We start from the raw sequence: 21,155 nt of genomic DNA, 5'->3' as shown, positions 1-21,155 counted from the left end.
TCAGGGACTCTGTCTATGCTGTGATAGTGTTCACTGAGTGTTCATTACTTGCCTACCACTATTCTAAGTCCTGTATGTGTATTTGCTTATTTAATTCTCAAAACAAATCTATGAGGTCAATACTATATTCTTCCCATTTTTCAAATGAGGAAGCTGAGGAAAAGGCTAGTGAAGTGACTTATCTGAGGATGCCTAGCAAATAAACACTGGGGCAAGAGTTCAAACTCACATCTTACTCTGGACCCTATACTCTTAAACACTAGGCTACTTCATTCATGCCATGCAAATGCTTTACATCAGGAGTAGGCAAACTAGGGCCCAAAAGCCAAATCTGGCCCACCACCTGGTTTTGTAAATAAAGTTTTATTGGAACACAACCTTACTTTTTCATTTATGTTTTGTTTATTGCTGCTTTCATTCTACAATGGCAGAGTCGAGTAGTTATGGCAGAGACCATATGGTACATAAGCCTAAAATATTTACTATCTGGCCCTTTACAGAAAAAGTTGTCCAACTTCTACTTTAGATCATAAGTAGTTCTTTCTCAATCATCTTTCATTCATCCCCCACCACTCTGAACCTAGCCAGTGCCCAATTTCCAGAAAATAACAAGTGATAGTAATTAAAGCCTTTCAAACACCATTAGAAAAGTGACCAAAGAAAAAAAAATCAGTTCCATAGAAACTTCAAGGTGCATCTCAATAAATCCTTTAGATAGAAATAAGACAACATTAGGGTTGGTTTCTTCCCCTGTTGTCATAATAAAAAAAGGAAGGAAGGAAGGAAGGAAGGAAGGAAGGAAGGAAGGAAGGAAGGGAAAGAAAGAAAAAGAAAGAAAGAAAGAAAGAAGAAAGAAAGAAAGAAGAAAGAAAGAAAAAGAAAGAAAGAAAGAAAGAAAGAAAGAAAGAGAAAGAAAGAAAGAAAGAAAGAAAGAAAGAAAGAAAGAAAGAAAGAAAGAAAGAAAGAGAAAGAAAGAAAGAAAGAAAAGAAAGAAAAAGGCAGTTGAGGTTCTGAGCTCACTCTACTGAGAGACATGGCTTCTGTAGACAGTCCACTCATATTCATGTCCTCACTCTACCACTTCCTGGCTTCATGACCTTGAGCAGATCACTTAACCTGTATGTGTGCCATTCCCTGATCTGCAAAATGGGTATAACTGTAGACCTAACTCCTAGGGGCATTATGACCATTAAATGAGTTAATGTTTGTAATTTTGTTATCAGAAACTGAATCCTATAAAGTGTTCATTATTTCTCCTGTTGTTCAACTTCTTCAAAAGACTAATTGAGAGATAAGCAGAATGATAAAACTTGAATATACTGGGGAAATTCTCAATGAATTAAAAGCCTGTGGAATCAATGCTTGCTAAACATCCTTCTACGTTTTTCTTTACAAAGTGCGATATGAAAATAGGTGGATAAAAACTCAGTGCCCTCTGACAGCTTGAAGTACAAGTCTCATAATAGTAGCACAAGAGAATGAGATATTTAATAAAGATCTTATTAAGTGCAACATATACTACATCAGCACAGAAGCCTAATGCAGACAGGACTGTTAGAGAATGCTACTCACCTGATTTCCCCTACAGCACCAGAGCATTTTAATTGTAAATGGTTGGGTCCACTAAAGCCTTTAAGACATTCACATGTCAAGTAGTACCCAATTCTGATATATACACTGACAGTTCCTAGATGTGTCACCTATCATCCCCAAAAGTTTCCTCCCACCCACATTATTATTATTATTTAGTATAAAATAACATCTACCCTCTTAGAAATTTTTAAGTATACAATACAATATTATTGACTGTATGTTATACAATAGTGTTATATGACATAGTGTTAATAGTGACTAAATGACTTAAGCATTTATGGGAAATGATAATATCACCAATTTCTGTAATAAGAATTGTTGATGTTTAAAATACACACATATAAATAATGAACTATGAAAGACTAATACTAAGTAGAAGTCGCTAAAATCATGAACCCCAAAATCATGAGACTATCTTAAGTTCAAAGTCAGCCTCCATCCATTACTGAATGTGAACTTGAACAACTTATATAATATATCAACCTCTGTTTACTTAGTCATAAAATAACAAAACTTATAGCACCAACGTCAGTCACTCAGTCAGATACTTGACAAAATTTATGGAATAACTGCTATGCATGTGCCAGTCGCTGTTGGGGCTGAGTATACAGCAAGCACACAACAAACAAACAGGCCTAACCCACTGCTCTCCTGAGCTTTTATTCTACATGTGATAAGTAAACACTTAGTATAAATTCTGGTGCACATTCAGTTTTCATACAGTGCTAGATATCATTACTGTTAACTGATGAGGAAGAGGAGGAAGATTTCAGACACCAGTGCCTCACTGTGGAGTTTGGTAATAACACTGAACTTAAGTATCTTGGAAATATTTCTGGTCCGTGGCCCTTAACTTGTGTTCCCAATCTTGATCTTCCACACAGAGTGATCTGAGTTGTGATTTGCCAGTCTTGATCGGGGGTCTTTATTACTATGACCCAGTCTTTGCTAATATACTTATTCAGTGACTAATTCAATAATAAGTATTGATTGTTATGAAAACATTCTCATCTATATATGCTGGGTATATTTCTGTTCACTTAAAGACCATTTAATGGATGGGGATTCCTGGGTGGCTTGGTTGGGTAAGTGATTGACTCTTGGTTTTGGCTCAGGTCATGATCTCAGGGTCCTCTGTGCTCAGCATGGAGTCTGCTTCCCCTTTCCCTCTCCATCTGCCCCTCCCTCCATTTATGCACTCTCTCTCTCTCTCTCAAATAAATAAATACATATTTTTAAAAAGACCATTTCGTGGATGAGGTAAAAAATTCCATTAAAAATGGAATATCTGTGCTTGATCAAAATTTGTCTGGAATGATTACAAGAAAACTCATTTATAGATAAGAGACACTTAAAAAAAAAAAGAATCATTGTTAGAAAAGGTTTATATGAGCAAAGAAACCAGAGACTGTGATGAGTAGGATCAGACCATACAAAGTGAAAGTAAACATTACAGGTGGTTTGGAGGAGGCCCCAAATTAGAAGGGATCAGAAGGAGTCTGGAAAAACACTTTCAAAACTGAAAAACACTTTCAAAACTGATTAACTACCAATGAGGTTGTGTTTATATTTTTTCCTTAACTTCTACAAATAACTCCCTCACAAAAGTCATTTTGGAAACTTATCTTTCAAAGTCCTTAAAGACATCAATGATTTTAGTTATCTTACTTAAAGAGGGTAATTTATCATATAGTCAAGTGTGCACGTGTCTGCCAGGAAAGCTTCAAGTCAACATATATCATACTCAGTAGCTTCAAGGATTTGGTTTGCCTTATGTGTGTTTGAATATAGAATTCATTTCAATATGACATTTTTTACCTCTCATCATATTTTTCTTCTAATTAAGTTCTATAAATGTATCCTGAGCCACATTTGAGCTGTAATAAATTCCTTTCCTGAAATGGCCTTCTGAAAGTCACAAACCAACATTGTGATAAATTACAAAATGACTAATTTCCCTTTTGTGTTTATTCTGAGCAGCAGAATGCTAGAGAAAAATGAAGCAGTGTTTCACTAGAAAGAAGGTCCTGCTTGTAGTGATTACATGCCTGTAAATTGAATATTTCCAACAGTGACTGACCCCAGCAGATTTCCAAAACTGTTGAGGTCTAATGCAAGGACATAATTTTGCAGCCCCAAATTTTGGGATTTAATGGTATTACTGGAAGGGATCCATAATGGGGAAAATTTTGCTCTCATGTAAGCCCTGGAGTCAACGATGTAGGTGTGGACTGAGACCATGATGTCATTGGGAAATTGATTTCCTAAATTCTGTATAGCAGAAGAAAGGAACAAGGCCATTCATAGAATGGACAGCAGGAGAAATTAATGTGTAATTTTTATTTTTTAAGTTATTTGTTTTACTTCACTATATAGGCAAGTAAATGCATTATGTCTTTGATATGAGATGGCTATGTTGAAATTGAACAATTTGTTGGTAATATATAGGCTGGTATTTTAATAGGTGCTTAACATTGGGCACATTTGTTCCTATTACATTATAAAGCATAGATGAAACTCTATATAAATAAGATTAAAGCATTGCCATAGATAAAATATAAGGCATTAACCTTGTAGACTCTTGATTTTAGAATGGTTTAATTCCAATATTGAAATAGCCACAATGATCATAGCCCAGTTCAAATAATACTGCTTAATGTGTTAATCATTAATTTTACATACTTCTTCTCATTTCCCTCTATGCCTTTATAGAGTGGGAATTGCCTTATGCATCCTGAATTCGTTACCGTAATTTGTGTACTGTGCATTGACTGAAGCCAATTTAAGTGGCAAAATTAGCTTAGAATTTGAGCTTCTTCACTTTGTGTAGATAGTGGGCCATGGAGTTAATGTTTCATTTATAGTATTTGTTATAGAGCTATGATAATGTGGTTATGATTCATGATCTTTTCCTAGATAATGCCTGATTAAGATACACTGTAGTCTGAAAAGTATCTTGATTTTCTATAATAAGCATGGCTACTGGTCCAAATATCCTAACACCAAATTATCACTGACATAAATTTTCCTCTGTAAAAAGAAAATCAGAATTATTGTTTTCAAATCAGGATTAAGATATTCACCTAAACGAATCATCTTATTTTGCAAATGAGGAATCTGAGATCCAGTGACGTTTATTGGATTGATGGTGATCAGAAACCTGTAAGCATTAGAGCAATAGCCAGGACATAGAACTTGGCTCTTCTGATTCCCGAGCCAACACTCAGCGAGCGGTCCTGCCTTGCTGAGACGGGATAACCCCTGTCATTTCATTTATTCGAAATGTGGAATCATTTGCTCTTATCTTCCCATAACACTCTTTTCTTGTCTCTCCCTCTGCAGCATCATCATGCACCCCCGCAAAGACATCTTAGTCACCTGTGGGGAGGACCGCCTCTGGAAGTTGGTGGGGCTCCCCAAAGGCAACGTGCTTTTCACAGGATTCGGCCACACCGACTGGCTTTCCAAGTGCTGCTTCCATCCCAGGTCAGTACACACAACTCCCTGAACCTGCCTACTCTTTCCAGGAATACACTTATTTACTCTGTTTTGTCACTCTACTGGCTTTTTTTTTTTTTTAACCACTCTATTGAAGTATGAATGACATACAAAAAATTGTGCAAAGTTAATGCATGAAACTTGGTAAGTTTGAAGATAAGTATACATCCTTAAACCACCACTATAATCTATGCCGTAAACATACCTAAAAGTTTCCTCCCACCCACATTATTATTATTATTTATTATAAAATACTTAATATAACATCTACCCTCTTAGAAATTTTTAAGTATACAATACAATATTATTGACTGTATGTTATACAGTAGATCTCTAGGATTTAGTCATCTTGTATAAATGAAACTTTATACTTTGCTGCTTTGATGACACTTTTCTCTCTGGAACCCCACACCCTCCACTGAATTTTGAGACACGTAGATAAATGCTTTTTTTTGGCTTTCATTATATTGACTTTAGATTGAATGCTTTTGATATTTGGAACATTTGGAACACATTTAACAAAAGTAGTAAGTATCCCAGGACAAGCACTATTAATGTTCCTTGTACACACAAGCTCTGACAAGGCACATGGACTTCTAGTCAAGAATACATGCCAGTGTTTGCTTTGCTTCTGTTAATCTTGCAGCTTTTCCTCTTAGAATTAAGTTATCTACCAAAAAGAATCAGAAGGCAGTGATCAATTTCTTTAAAAAATTTAATGACACTCAAGATATTAAAGATAACAAAGCAAAAGTGAAAGCATCGAACTCTGTAATTGCAGAATTCACTATATTTTGGTACCCAGAGGCCAAGGGCACAGAAGTAAAGACATTGTTAAACACATAGATAATGTTATTTCTAGTGGCAGAAAGCTCTGCCCACACTTGTTCCTGGGGGCAACTCCTACCCGCAGTCCTGACTGTATTCTCTTGCTCATCGTTCATTTAACATTTGTAAATACTCTTGCATCTGGCTCTAACACTCTCTGGTCTAGGTACTCTTGGAGACTCAGTTCTTGGTACAATTTCTAAACCATTCCATTGGGAAATTTTGTTCTTAGGAGGATTCTATTGATTTATTTTCAAATTTTCAAAATTTTCAATTTTGTTTTCACAAAATTCCCTTTCTTTTTAAACTGTCTTTGTCTTATCAAATGCCAATGAAATTAGATTTAAATAAAAATAAACTAAATTGTTCAGAAATTTGTGAGTTAATGAGAAAAGTGAGCTGATTTATTTTAATTTTTGAAATGCTCCTCAAAGTGTAATTTATTTTTGGTACTAGGTGTGTGAACCTAATTTTTAAACATTTCATATCTGGTATATAGATAAACAGATTCACACCACTCCTCACCCCTTAGGAACATAAAGCCCGTCTTGGCTAGCAGAGACAACGCAATTAGTAGTATAGTCTATCACTTTTGTAGCTGCTGGGCATGCTAATCAGATTTCCATAATACCCTGTTACCATGGCAGCCAGTGACTCAGAGATTTTCTCATTAGTGCTTGACCAGCACAAGGTCCTTTTAATAGATCTTCCTGTTTTCCCACTCAATTACTGAAATTGAAATGAGGTGAAATACATCATTATTCACTCATAATATGAATTTACATTCAGTACTTTCTTTGGCAGAATTGTAGTAAAATGCAGCTACACTCTTTTTTTTTCTAGTACATAGGGTAAAAATAATGAGAAACAAATATATTTAACCTTAAATGTTTTTAAGTGAGAGATACTGAATAGCCAGTGTTCTTTTTGTAGAATTAATGAAAAATAATAAGTGATTATTAGAAACAACAAGAAAACAATCTCTTTTATATTTGGGATAGAAATCAATTCATAAAAAGTTTATATTTGAAACCTCAAAAAATTTATAATGTGAATTAACACTGATGCCCATATGCACATAATATATGTATAATACATTTATTTAGTATATATATAATGTTTATGTTTTAAAATTTGTTGAAATTTATACTTTCTGAAATTTAAATTTGTGACATTTGATTTTTCTTATGGTTTAGGTAATTTGATCAGTAAAAAATAGTTTATTGTTGAAGGTAATTTTTTTTCTATTTCTCTATATACTCATCTATAATTAAAAATTAAACACAAAATAAATTTGATTCAAATAGGATACTTCAATATTTAGTTGGATCTTTGACTAGTGAATGCAATTATAGTCTTTCTCAGACCCCATCTGTGTGATCAGCTTGATTCTGCTCCCTTGGAAGAGGCTCAGAGTGGACACACTATATACTGACACATACCTGTGTCTTCACATAGGATAAGAAACTTGTACATTTTAATTTTTAATTGTAGTTGTTCCTAGCTGCAACTAGGAAATGTAACTTAATGTAACTTCTGGTTGGATGTCTTCCTGATTACTATGACATTCAATGCAGTGTCTCTTCTTCAACAGTGACATAACCCAAATTTCTTTTGGGGGTCAGTCCTCTGTGATATGACAGTGGTATACCCTGACTTACCCAAATTAGTCTTTGTTGTCCTATTTCCTTTGCCATAGTAGACCTCTTCAATGAATAAACGATAAAGGCAACAGTCATAGTAATGTTAATATCAGGCAAAGAAGGATTGACAGATGAAAAAAATAAAATGAGAAGATGACTTCTCACTTGAGGATTTAGATAATATGATACGGAAATATATAAAACAAAAGATCTGGTAAATATAGGAAGATTCTGACAAAACTATAGTCATCAGAGTCAAAGATTATCTCAGTTTTTAATCTGTCAAGTAAACAAAATTACAATGAAACTAGAGGAACTAATGAAATAGTAAGTGTATTTAGTAGTATATGTTGAACTTTATACTTTATGAAGAGAAAATATAGATTCTTTGAAATCATTTATTGTTGGTTTTTTTTAAACATATAAATCTTACACCAAAAATTTAGTGTAAATAAGTTCTTCAGAATAGATATTATACAATCTGTAATTTGTGAGCAAGATTTAATAAAAAGAGAAAATCAATAACTAAAATAAAATAAAACTTGCATTATTAAAAAGTAAATAAGTGAATATTGTGTCACAGAGGGACTGTAAACTGTTACTACCTAGTTGGTAAACAATCACTACCACAATACTTACCAAATGTATGAGATGTAACCAAAGCTGTAGTCAGAGTAAAATTCATAGCTTTCAATGCTTTAGTATTAAACACACACCAAAAAAAGAGAAAATAAATAAATTATATATTCAAATTAAAAAATACAACTGGTCAACAAAATGTAGAAGAGCAAAAGAATGAATAAATGAAAAATAGAAATTAAATTAGAATAAAAAGAGTGAATATGTATTAATCTAAAAGGTTTTTTGAGAAAAAATGGTAAAATAAGAAACTATAATAATATAAGTAGATACCTCAAAAAAACTACTGGAAAAATAAAAGTGAGGAGACAGAAATATAAACCTTAGTGATTTGGGAGGAGTTAAAGCCACAGAGATAAAATATAGGTACATTTTGTATATATATACATACACACACACACACACACACACACGTTTGGAACTTTTGATAAAATAATGATTTCTATAAAAGTAAACATTACCAACACTGAATCAATGGAATGTTAACCCAGAATAGATTAATAACAATGGAAAAAAAAAAAGAGTTCTGGAATTTCTACCTTACATTCCTATGTTGAGCAGTTCTCTTTGTTGAGTTTTAAAACTTTAAAAAAAAATCAATTTTTAGGTTCAAGGAATTCTTTGTAGGCAAGGAAAATAAGGAAATTTTATTGCTGGTTTTAAAAATATAGCAAATACATAACTCTAAACTGAACAAATGCAGTCCCCCCCATAACTATAGGCCCATTTCACGATTATAGATGCAAAACTTTTAAAGAGAAAGTAGAAAATGGAATTCAGTCATATGTTTAAAAAAAGCAATATATAATGACCAAATAAGATTTATATTTGAAAAGTGTGGAAAACATAAATGATTCAACTCAGGACATTTTAGTATGTTATAATAGTAGATAAATATTGAAAAGTATTTTAAAATGGTTGGATAAAAATCTAGAATCTGTACTTATGGCACACATGTTTGCAAATAGTGTTAAGCCTCATGTGTTGGAATTGGCAAGGAGAATAGATTTTGGAACAGCTGGGAAACTAAGAAAATCTGGTGGGTGAATGTAGAATCTGGATGCCATGGAGTTAGATAGATCAAAAGAGGAATGGATGCTTACAGGTAATAGGGCAAAGTGGGGAACATAAAAGTAAACAGTCAAAAATACCTAAAATACCTGGGTACCTGGGTGGCTCAGTTGGTTAAGCGACTGCCTTCAGCTCAGGTCATGATCAAGTCCTGCATTGGGCTCCCAGCTCAGCAGGGAGCCTGCTTCTCCCTCTCACCCTCCCCCCTCTCATGTGCTCTCTCTCTCTCTCATTCTCTCTCTTTCAAATAAATAAATAAATAAATATTTAAAAAAAAATACCTAAAATCAACATAGGAACAAGTCCTGTCGAGGCTCTCACGTATCTGTGCAAGCTTAGTTACTTGTTGGTGTTTATTCTCAATAAATTTTAGCCACATATTTTTCTTTCCTTTAATGATAATGATTATTTTTTATTAAAACAGTTTGAACACTGGCATTTTCTAACATATTTGTACCTCACAAAAGAAAATGTATATGGAAAACTTTTAATTATAAGCATTGGGCCAATATTATACAGACTATACAACTGATGGCATTTAAAAACTTTTGTCACAAAGGGCCAGTCTCCCAAAGGCTGTATTGTTTCAAAATAATACTATATACACACTGGTCATTACCATTAGTTGTTTACAGTAGAATTGATTTTGTTTGTATCTAAGTTTCTTAGTTCCTTAGCAGGATTTGTGTATCAAGACAATTTTTAGGAATGACATAGGTAACTAATCACTGTAGCACTGGCTATTATTACATATTTACCACTAGATGGCAATCATTCATTGGTAAGGTAAAGCACCCTTTGCAATTACAGGGTAGACTAAAGAACTAGCTGTGAAAGAGATTCATCAGTTACTGAAAATGGTGAATGAGTGGAACAATGCAGAGGATGTGTGTTGGTATTGCACCGTTGAAAGAGTGAAATGTACAGTGCCACAAAGTAGAAACTAAGCATACTTCAGTGCAGGGTAGACGTCCTACTCTAAATCACTGACACATGGAATCAGCTTCAGGTTGCCCATGTTAGAATCCCAGTTTCACCTTTGCTAGTCCTGTCAGTTTTCTCTGTGAAATGGGCATAGAAATAATACCTACTTTGTAGGTTGATAATGAAGGCTAAATGGTATAGTATGTTAAAAACACAAATACTATTGCCTGATGCATATATGCTCAATAAATATTACCTATTATTATTTGTTATTCATTTATTTCATGTATTTTGAGAACTTAGAGATAACTCAAAACTTTTTATAAAGCTGGTAGCCTTAAACACAATGGGATGAGAAAGGAAGAGTATGCTGTGATGTCTGGGTCTCACCAAGCCCCATTAGAAAAACACTATCAAACCATATTTCATTATGTCTGAAGTTCTTGCCAAGTTAAACATCAAAACATTTATAAATTTAAAAATAAACATACTGTGAAAAGATGTATGTATATCTACTCTTAGCTCTTAGAAAACTAAATGTTTTTTAAAATATACCAATAAACTTACCATATTTTGTTTTTAAAGAAGAGAGAAAGAATTCTGCATATTTCATAGGTATTTTAGGTTTCAGATTATGTTTTAGGATGAAAATATCTTTTGACTAGAAACACCAAAAACAAAAGCTTTTTAAAATAGCTTTTTTTTTTAGTTTGTTTTTTGATGAACGTAAAGCATATAGTGTTTGACCTATATCCACAGGCATTTTTTTATTATTGTTGGTCCATTTAGACTAGCTTTGGGCAATTGAAACACAGAATTGCATATCAGTCTCCAGGTTAATATTAATAGATCAATAAAACACACTATGCTACCTTAATAATATACTATTTACTCTTTTCCCAAACCAGGGAACTATACCAATGACAGGTAGTTTTGAGGCAAATACAATGTCCAGTTATCTGATGCTTAGGGTTACATTTTCTTTTGTATGCTCAGAGCTTATTACGTGAAACAGCATGTATCTTCCCAAATATCTCTATAAAATGAAAGTATTTGGGATTAGTGGTTTAAACAATTTCAGAGTGCTGCATTTTTTTTCCTGAGTTCATTGCCTGAGGCAGAAATAGACCTGAAAGCATCCTGTTAAACATAACTTCTACCCTTATAAGCTGATTTGTGAATTGTGAATAAATAGGCCTCTATAAAATCCCTCATACTCTCTCTTCCCTGTACAAGCTATCTATTTGTGTATTTATATGGTGCCTAAAACCATAGTGTGAAAGTTCCTCGACAAGTATATCATTTAGTTATTAAAAAAAAAAAGAAGCATGAATAACCTTTTTTATTTGCTGGAAACATGGAGTCAAGAGTTCAAATTTCAAAGCATAATGAAGAAGTCAATGTACAATTTCCGTAAGATTGTAGCGTCCTGCTTCTTCCTGAGCTTTAGAGGTAGATACTTTGATCATCTGGAAACCTCAGTAGATTTTTATCAAGATGATTTTGAGATATACCTGTTAAATGATAATGGTCTACTTTATATTCTTTGAAGAGGTATATATTATGCTTTCCTTCTTAATATAGTAAGTCATCTTTGTATGAAGGAGATAGGCTTTAGAAGTAATAGCACACTTATTTAATTTTAAACTAATATGTGATCAGCATAGAGAAAAGTGTTAAGAAAATAAAAATTTGGTGAAAACCTGACATTTAAAGTAACATGGAAAGTTTGGAAATCACATTTCCTCCTCTCCAGGGTTTGTCATAGTTGCTGTTTGTTGTTATTTGTGTTTCTTAGTGTCTTTCCTGAAATAATTCAATAAAGTGTATATTCTTTGTTGTGTATGGCCACAGAAGTCTGCTTATCTAGATAATGATGGGAAAGGTCCTGGTTAAATGCCTTGAATCAATAAGTCATCCAGTCTTTGGCAAAGGTCTCTGTATGATTTTGGGACACATCCTCAACACTGTGGAAGTTTACAGAATGCCTTAGCCTTTGCTTCCCGCTTGCACAAGTCCTCAAGGTCAGCCAGAGGTGAGAGATTAGATTCTCCTCAAGTCTTTTCTAGGTTCTGATGCACCTCTCCAAATGCATGTGTCCTTTGATATTCCTAGGAATATGGCAATATTTCAAAGTGCCTATGGACATTTAATTCTTCTGCTTTTCTGTTTAAGAATTTTGGTCAACCTCTTATTTGACTAACTTTTACTGCTGCCTCTGGCAGCTGCAATATTAAACACATAGTGCTAATTGTTTGTTATAAATGCCCTGGCAAATAATCTATTCAAACAGTAAGTTCTGATTCAGGTCAAATAAAAACAAGCTCTGCATAGAGGTATTTCCAGGGGGTTTCCAGAAAGTACAAATAATGGCATTTATCTGAGAATGGGGCTTTGTGATCTCCAAACTTGTTCTGCACCTCTAGTTGCTGGAACCATGGCTGATTTCATAGCCACCGTGATTGTGAGGCAGTTGATTTTCAAAGCTACTGCAGAGCTGGGGAGAGAAGAATGGGAATGGGGCAATTTTTCTCCAATAAATATTCCTTGGATGGGTACAGGCCTTTGGTTAAATTCTAAAAAAAAAAAAAAATGATTGTAGCAATTTTTGCCAGTGTTCTCTCTGCTTTTATGGAGGAGGAAATTTTTGAAGATTCTTATTCTGCCATTCTAGAAGTGCTTCCCCTTATGACTGGGCTTTGAGTGAAATTTATTCTCATGGTAATATTCAGAGAAAATTTGATATTTTACAGGTTCATGACAAATGAAGAATATTAGGCTTGGGGTTCTTTTGATAAGATGATCTCATTAATAATGAATGGTATGTGTGCATGTATGTATGTGTATGTTTGTGACACTGGAAGGAACCCATTTTTTTGATACTTTGACTTCAGTGCAATAAAACTTATTTCAGAATTCCAGAATTAGAAAATAATACATTTGTGTTATTTTTTGCCACTAACTTTGAGGTAATATGTTATAGCACAGATAACAAGAAAACTAATATACAGGTCTTGCACTAGTATTGTTAAATTGATTCCTAAGTATTTTATTCATTTTGATGCTATTGTAAATAAAATTGCTTTCTTAATCTTCAGATTGTTAAGTGCTAAGGTCTAAAAATGCAGTTGATTTTAGTGTATTCATCTTGTATCAATATGCAACCTCATTTATTAGTTTTAAAATTTTGGTAGAATTCTTTGCGTTTTCTATACATGTTATCTTCACATATTACCTGCAAAGATAATTTTCCTTTTCCAATATGGATGCCTTTTATTTATTTATTTTTCTTATCTAATTGTTCAACTAAAACCTCCAGAACAATATGGAATAGACATGGCAAGAGCAGAGGTCCTTGTCTTATTGCTGATCTTAGGGGGAAATTGTTCTTTTACCATTAAATGTGATGTTAACTGTGGATCTTCTGTGGATGCATTGATCAGATTTAGGGCATTCCCTTTTATTTTCAATTCTTTAAGTGTGTTTATCATGAGAGGGTATTGGGTTTTATTAAATAACTTTTCTGCAACTATTGAAATGGTCATGTAGTCTTTATCTGACTTTTTTATCGACTGATTTTTGTTTGTTGAACCACTTTACATTCCTTGAAAAAATGCTATTTGGTCATGATATGTAACCCTTTCACACATTGCTGGATTCAGTTTGCTAGTATTTTGTTGAAGATATTTGCATCTACATTCATAAGAGATATAGGTTATAGTTTTCTCATGATGTCTTTGGTTTGGAAATCAGAACAATATTGGCCTCACAGAATAAGTTGGGAAATGTTCCCTCTCCCTGTGTTTTTTGGAAGAGTTTGTGAAGGATTGGTATTAATTCTTTAAAGATTTGGCAAAATTTGCCAGTGAAGCCAGCTGGTCCTGAGCTTTTCTTTGTGGAAGGGTTTTGAACACTAATTCGATTTGAGGAATTTGTCCATTTCATCTAGGTTATTGAATTTGTGCCACATTGTTGCCATGTTGGTCATAGTTTCCCAAATAATCTTTTTAACTCTGTAATTTTGGTGGTAATACCCTTTCTTTCATTCTTGATTGTAATAATTGGATTCTTCTCTCCTTTTTGTTGATCAGTCTAACTAAAGATTTGTCAATTTTGTTGCTCTTCTCAAAGAACCAAATTTATTGTTGATTTCCTATATATTTTTCTCTATTTCATCTATTTCCACTCTAATATTTATTCTTTCCTTCTGCTCTCTTTGGATTTCTTTTGTTCCTTTTCACTTTCTTAATGTGGAAGGTTAGGTATCATTTGAGATCTTTATTCTTTTATAATGTACTATTTATATTTATGAATTACCTTCTAAGCAATGCTATGGGGAGCATTTCATAAGTTTTAGTATGTTATGTTTTTGTTTTCATTCATAGAAAAGTATTTTCTCATTTTTCTTATAAAATTTCCTCTTTGAGCCATTGGCCCATCAGTAGTATGCTATTTGATTTCCACCTATTTGTGAATTTCCCAAATTTCCTTCTGTCATTGTTTTCTATTTTAATTCTATTGTAGTTAAAGAACATACTTTGTATGATTTAATTCCTTTAAATTTACTGAGGCTTTTTAAATTCACTAACATGTTATCCTGAAGAATGTTTGATGTGCATATGGGAAGAATGTATATTCTGATTTTGCTGAGTAGAGTCTTTGATAGATGTCTGTTAGGTCTAATGGGTTTACAATGTAAAGTTTTATATTCCTCTGTTGCTCTTTTAATTATTCTATCATTAAAATTAAGGAATTGAAGTCCCCAAATGTTATTGTTGAATTGTCTATTTCTTCCATTAACGCTGTCACTTTTGCTTCGTGTATTTTGGGTCTTGTATTAGTTTTTTTATTGTTGCTGCAACAAATTACCACAAACATAAAAATTCAACAAATGTAACAAAAACAACACAAGTTTATCATATAGCTCTGGAGATCAGAAGTCAGAAATGGGAAAAAAAAAAAAGAAGTCAAGAATGGGTCTCACTGGGCTTACCTGGATTGTAAAATGCTGCAGCCGCATTGGAAAAACAGTGTGGTGCTTCTTTAAAATGTTAAATGTACAATTACCATACGACCAAGCACTTCCACTCATAGGTTTATACCCAAGAAAATTAAAAGCATATGTCCACACAAAAACTTCTATGCAAATGTTTATATAGCAGCATTATTCATGATAACCAAAAAATGGAAATAATCCAAATGTCCATCAACTGATGAACAGATAAAGAAAATGTGTTATATCCAGACAGTGGAATATTTTTTCAGCAATAAAAAGCTATGACATTCTGATACATGCTGCAACATGAGTGACTGTTGAAAACATTATGGTAAGTGCTTACCAGGAACTGGGAAGAAGAAGAAATGAGGAGTAAACTAATGGATTTCCTTTGGGGTGTGATAGAAATATTCTCAGATGAGGACACCTGGGTGGCTCAGTTGGCTAAGCGCCTGCCTCCGGGGCTCAGGTCATGACCCCAGGGTTCTGGGATCAAGCCGCACAAAGGGGTTTCCTGCTCAGTGGGGAGTCTGCTTCTCCCTCTGCCTCTGCCCCTCTCCACTGCTTGTGCTCTCTCTCGCTCACTCTCTCTTGAATAAATAAATAAAATCTTTTAAAAAAATTCTCAAATAGTGGTGACGGTTATACAATTCTGTAAATATAATTCAAACCATTGAATTTACCCTATAAATTGGTGAATTTTATGATATATGAATTATATCTCAATAAAGTTCTATTTTAATAAAAAAAAATTGTAGGTATAGTGCAAACGACATTTATCAAAACCCTGACCTGGTGGTATGATAGGCAGATACAGAGTCACTTTTATTAAATTTTAAAGGGCTTAACATATATCCTTCTTATAAAAGTTAATCATTTCTATTTAAAAAATATTTTAATAAAAGTAATGCTACACATTTGGTAATTTTAAATTGATAGTTAATATTTTGAACATATTCCAGACATAGAAGAAAAATGAAATAATTTTTGTGTACAATCCTTACCCAAACGGATGTCCAGTTTAATCTCTGCAATAAATACATACACACACACACACACACACACACACACACACACACACACACGTTCTACCTTATGTATAAACTACACTAGATATAGAACTACAGGTATATTAAATTAGAACATATATGTAATATTCTATTTGTACCAATTCATACTCCCTTCAATAGTATGTGAGTACCTATTCTTGCAAAGTCTGAATTTTAATTTTTTCACACTCTTGGATGTATAGTGAGTATGTTATTATCACTAAAAACTGAAATTATTAGTAAAACTAATCTTTTCTTGTAGATTAGCTGTTTGCATTTCTTCTTTTGTGAATAACTTCCTTAACATTTTTTTATTTTTAAAAATTCTGTTTCTTTATAAGAACCCTTTACTTGTTAAATATAACCATTTTATGTTAGAAATACATAAAATCTCCCACACTTAATTTTCAAATAAATTTTTGCTTATGAAGTTTTTTGTTTGATAAATATCTTTCTCTATGGTTTGTTGTTGTTGTTCTTGTTTGATATTAAATCTTTCCAAAAGTTTATGTAGCATTATTTACCAATCCCGTTATTCTTATGGCTCTGTCTTTGCCCTAATGCATGTAAAAGCCTTCACCTTACCATTTATTCTCCTGTTTAATGATTCTTGCTTTCTTAAATTTCACTATTTAAACTACTTATTTTATTCTTAATGTAACAAAGGGACATAACTATTTTTCTTTCCATTAAGAAACAACATGAGCTGTAGGTTTGAATCAAACTTCTTTTTTATTATTTATCTTTATGGCAGAGACTTCTTTTGATATCAGATGCTTAAACAACTCTATGGTCCATTGATGATATTGTTTACTGGTGGTATCATTATGCCAATTTTCAAGATATTCTTTTTTTTTTCACATCTTTGTGATTATTGGATTTTCTTCAAGCTTTGACCCATAGTACTTAATTCAATGACTCATTTTGTTGTTTTGTTTTGTTTTTGTTGTTTTGGAAGTAGGCTCCATGCCTGTGGCACTCCAGCATGGGGCTTGAACACACAACCCTGAGCTCAAGACTTGAGCTGAGATCAAGAATCGGATGCTTAACTGACTGAGCCACCCAGGTGCCCCAATTCAATGACTCTTAATAAATAAAATTTTTTACATTTTTAATGAAAAATGTAGACTCTAATCTTTGTGTCTAATTCAAGGCATTTTTTATTCATATTTTAATAGTTATTTCTTATGATTCATCTTTTTGTTCTTTGTTTCAGACATTGCTCCTATATTCTATTTGATTTCTCAAGTCTGTCATCTGTTTTTATCAACTTCATCTAATTTATCCCTTCACCGTTCTCTCAGGGGTGAAGTTAAAAAATATTTGTATATTTTTTTACCTTGAACTTCTTTTGTTTGTAGCTCCCTTGAAGATTTTAATTTGATAATTATAATTTTCATTACTCTATGGAAGAGACCTGTAATTATGGTTCTTTTACTAGTCTGTAAACAATGAAGTACCATACATGTAACTCAGTTTAGGGTTGATCTTCATATTCTCCTGAAGGTAGCAGTGGCCTCTGCTACCTTCTTTTTTCTCCAGGTCTCTAAGTTGTCTCCACATCTGTCACCTGCCACTGCCAGTGTTGGGGTCCACCCTCAAAGGGCTTTAATTGGGCCAATATGAAAATACCTTATTTCACTGCCATAGAGCTGTCATTGCATGCAATCCTGCTGTTTCTACTACACATCAAGGTTTGGTTCCAATCTGACTGGTTGCATGGCAGGCAAATATTCATTTTCACATAAATAATATATTTGGGTCATGGATTCATACTCAACAGGCCTGACAACACAGCAATTTACATCCACCTTTTTTCCCCCCTGACCCGGGATATAAGAGTGAGATAGCTCAAAAGTCACATTCTTGGTGCAGCCACTCTGAGCTGCACCTTGAGTCTTCAACTAGTTGCTGATGCATATTCAGGAAACTGACACTTGCCCTATCTGACCAATCTCAGAAGCTGCTACAGTCTTTCTCTTACAAACACTTCTGGATAGATGAGCCACAGATGGTATTTATCCACTTAACAGACATTTGAATACATGGAACTGATACATTCAACTTAACAATATACATATTCAACATATATAGAAATTATTTCTAGTTTCTAATTTCTTCCTTCAGTGGAGTTTATCATCCCCTATATCTCATTTTCATAAATGTCCCATCCCCTAATACATTGCATGATCCTCATTTTGGATTTTTCCTACCTTACTTTCTCTAACTTCATAGATGCTAAGTTGTTTGATGCTCAGTGGTCTTGAACATTTGGCAAATAGGATTCAGTAGTTATCTAATTGTTTTCTTCCTTTTTTGTTAGTGAATAGATTTTAGAGAGTGCTACTTTCTTTGATTCTTTACAATTGTCCCATTCTTCTGACTTTTAGCATCATTTTAAAGATCTTATGGTTTAAAGAAAAAAACAAGATGAAGAAGAAATAACTCAATGGGAAACTAGTCTAAGTATGCTGACTATCCACTTATTTTTGTATGCCCCTTCCAGAAAGAAGCCTTAAGGCTTCATGTGCTTTCTATTTCTCTTAAACATTTGCTAAAAAGGAATGCCTACTTCTGAGATTTTATGACCCATTCAGATCTAGAGGGAGCTCCCACTGGGTATTCTACTTATAATTTAGACACTTGATCCAGAAAAACATCCCTTGCTGCAATGACCTTCTGTGTATTATGACAACTAGTCTATAAATTCCTCTCTCCCTCTGAAGAGGTATTTGTGGGGTTTTCTAGGCTTTTTTTTTTCTAAGTACTTCTTAATGTTGTTGTTCTTTTATGGATGGGAAACTGCAAACCAGACTATTATGCGTTCTTCCAAACAATTTGGCGTGCAGTATATTTAGCAAATATTTTTTGAAATCTTGGGCATTTGATGACATTTCCAAGTCTTCAAACTTAGAGCATGTTGTTCTTAATTTTCATCCTTTCCTGGTCATTCTTATAAACTCAGGTTGGGGAAAGTTAGAAGCCTGATCCATGTCATCATCTTAACTCAGAAGCCCATATTTATTTTTAATAGATGATTAAAATTGACCTTTGAGGTCATTTTTATTCTTGAGTTTTTATATAAGCAAATTTTGCCCTGAGACTATTTTTGTAAGCAAGAAGTTTCTCAGGTCAAATAGATGCTGTCAAAATAATGACTCCAAGAACTGTTAAATGTCATTAGAAACTAACATTTTGCCTCTAGTTAAACCAAAAATCATTCAACTGTATCTAAGCTGTAAAGAAATATTAGCTTGTATGACCTAACCTTGCTGATTGATGGCCTGATTAAATTACAGAGGAAAGCTTGACAGGTTACTGCAGTCTTTAGAAAATTTTGTTGCTTCACAAATATCAGTAAAGCTCATAGTTCTTACCTCAGAAAGGCATTATAATATATATGAAAGCATTCTAATTGATAGGATCTAACACCTTGAAAGGCAACATAAGCCCTCAGGTCAAAAGTTGTCATTCTGCATCTACAATGTGCTTTGATGTAAATGTGCAGTGGGACTACATCCATATGGGCAAACTGGCCCATGGCATGACTATTCTATTTATTTTCAGCTCTCTTTAAAAACTATATCAAATGCTCAGCACAATCATAGAATAACCATAGCCGTTATAAAGGCAGTGACATGACTGTAGCAGGTTTTCATACTTAAGTATTGTTACTGATAAATTGTAATGTAAGCAATATAAAAGTCTTAGTGATATATTAAATATACTTCTATTTTAATTTGGTTGGCATCCTTGTTAAAGAGACTCTATTTTTTTAAATACCATTAGGGCTTAATCCTCTTACAAGAGCCCTGATGGAGAGCCAAGGCCCAGTGAGTGGTGATAGAAGAAAACAGTGACTTATAAAGATATACAAAAGATAGATTCAGTAAGAATAGCCCCTCTTATTGCAATTGGAAAAGAGTGAGAATTTAACTTGAAAAACTAGATTTATGAGATAAAGAATATAGGTAAAGGCATACATTTGTGGAAAATTTTATAATTTTATTTGGGGTTTATTGAGTTTGAAACATCTGTGGGACATTCAGGTAGATACTTAATGTGTGAATCTGGAATCTCGGAAGAGAGATTTTGAGCTAGTGTATGAGTTATCTACTGCCACGGTAATGTTGCATAATAAACCACCTCAAATATTTTTAGCTTACTATAAGAATTATGTATTCAATTCATAATTTTGTAGGTCAGCAGTAAATATTGCTCGTATCTGGGAAGATCTCCCTCATCTGGGCTTATTCATATATCTGTTTTTAGGCCAAGTCAGCTGGATGACTCAGCTTCTGATGGTGTCAGCTGGAGTGCCTTCAAAATCTCCCACCTGTCTCACCCCCTACATATTTCTCACATTACTCCCAAAGGCTAGGCTGGGTGTGTTCTCACACAGAGGCTCAAGTGCAAGGATAAGCGAGCCTAGCTATGCCAGAAAACCAATGTGTTTGCATTCTCTTGAAGATTAAGCTTGAACTGGCACAATATTATTTCCTTCTCATTCTACTGGCCAAAGCCCAGAGTGAGAGAAGGTGGACACTAACAGAGTTACAGGGTCAAGTCTTGGATACAGGAAGAGGTGGAGAATTGAAACCAGTTTTGTATTCCATCATTTTATATGGATGAGATGACCATGCATCCTGGTTTGTTCAGAAAAGTTCCAGTTTATTCCTATTTTCCTTATAGAATTATTAATGGCACCCCTTCTTACTGTAAATATTTTTCCAATTTGAGTGACAAGTTATTTGACAGCCCCATTTTTGGGAGGGGTAGGGATTGAATGGGGTTAGATGAACTAATTGAATCAGAATATGTGAAGTGAGTACAAGAGATTAGAGTCCATGAAGGAGGTGCCAAGAAGCAGGAAATGAGCAAAGACAGAATGGATCTGAGAAAGCCAGGAAGGAA

General features: G+C 33.7%; 1 protein-coding gene across 2 annotated transcripts in view; it reads left to right on the top strand.

Annotated features, from left to right (window-relative positions):
* SPAG16 (sperm associated antigen 16) overlaps positions 1-21,155 on the top strand; it is a 951,181-nt gene that overhangs the window by 435,050 nt on the left and 494,976 nt on the right. For both annotated transcript variants that reach the window (XM_028112215.2, XM_088022037.1), the window contains one exon: positions 4,936-5,079. In XM_028112215.2, the coding sequence (XP_027968016.1) occupies positions 4,936-5,079 (144 nt within the window). The remainder of the gene's footprint in view (positions 1-4,935; positions 5,080-21,155) is intronic.

The sequence above is a fragment of the Eumetopias jubatus genome, unplaced genomic scaffold (genome assembly GCF_037043125.1).
Source record: "Eumetopias jubatus isolate StellerSeaLion01/CBP00866 unplaced genomic scaffold, mEumJub1_p1.0 scaffold_3, whole genome shotgun sequence".
In the NCBI taxonomy this organism is placed as follows: Eukaryota; Metazoa; Chordata; class Mammalia; order Carnivora; family Otariidae; genus Eumetopias; species Eumetopias jubatus.
This window is presented reverse-complemented; position numbering and strand designations above follow the sequence as displayed.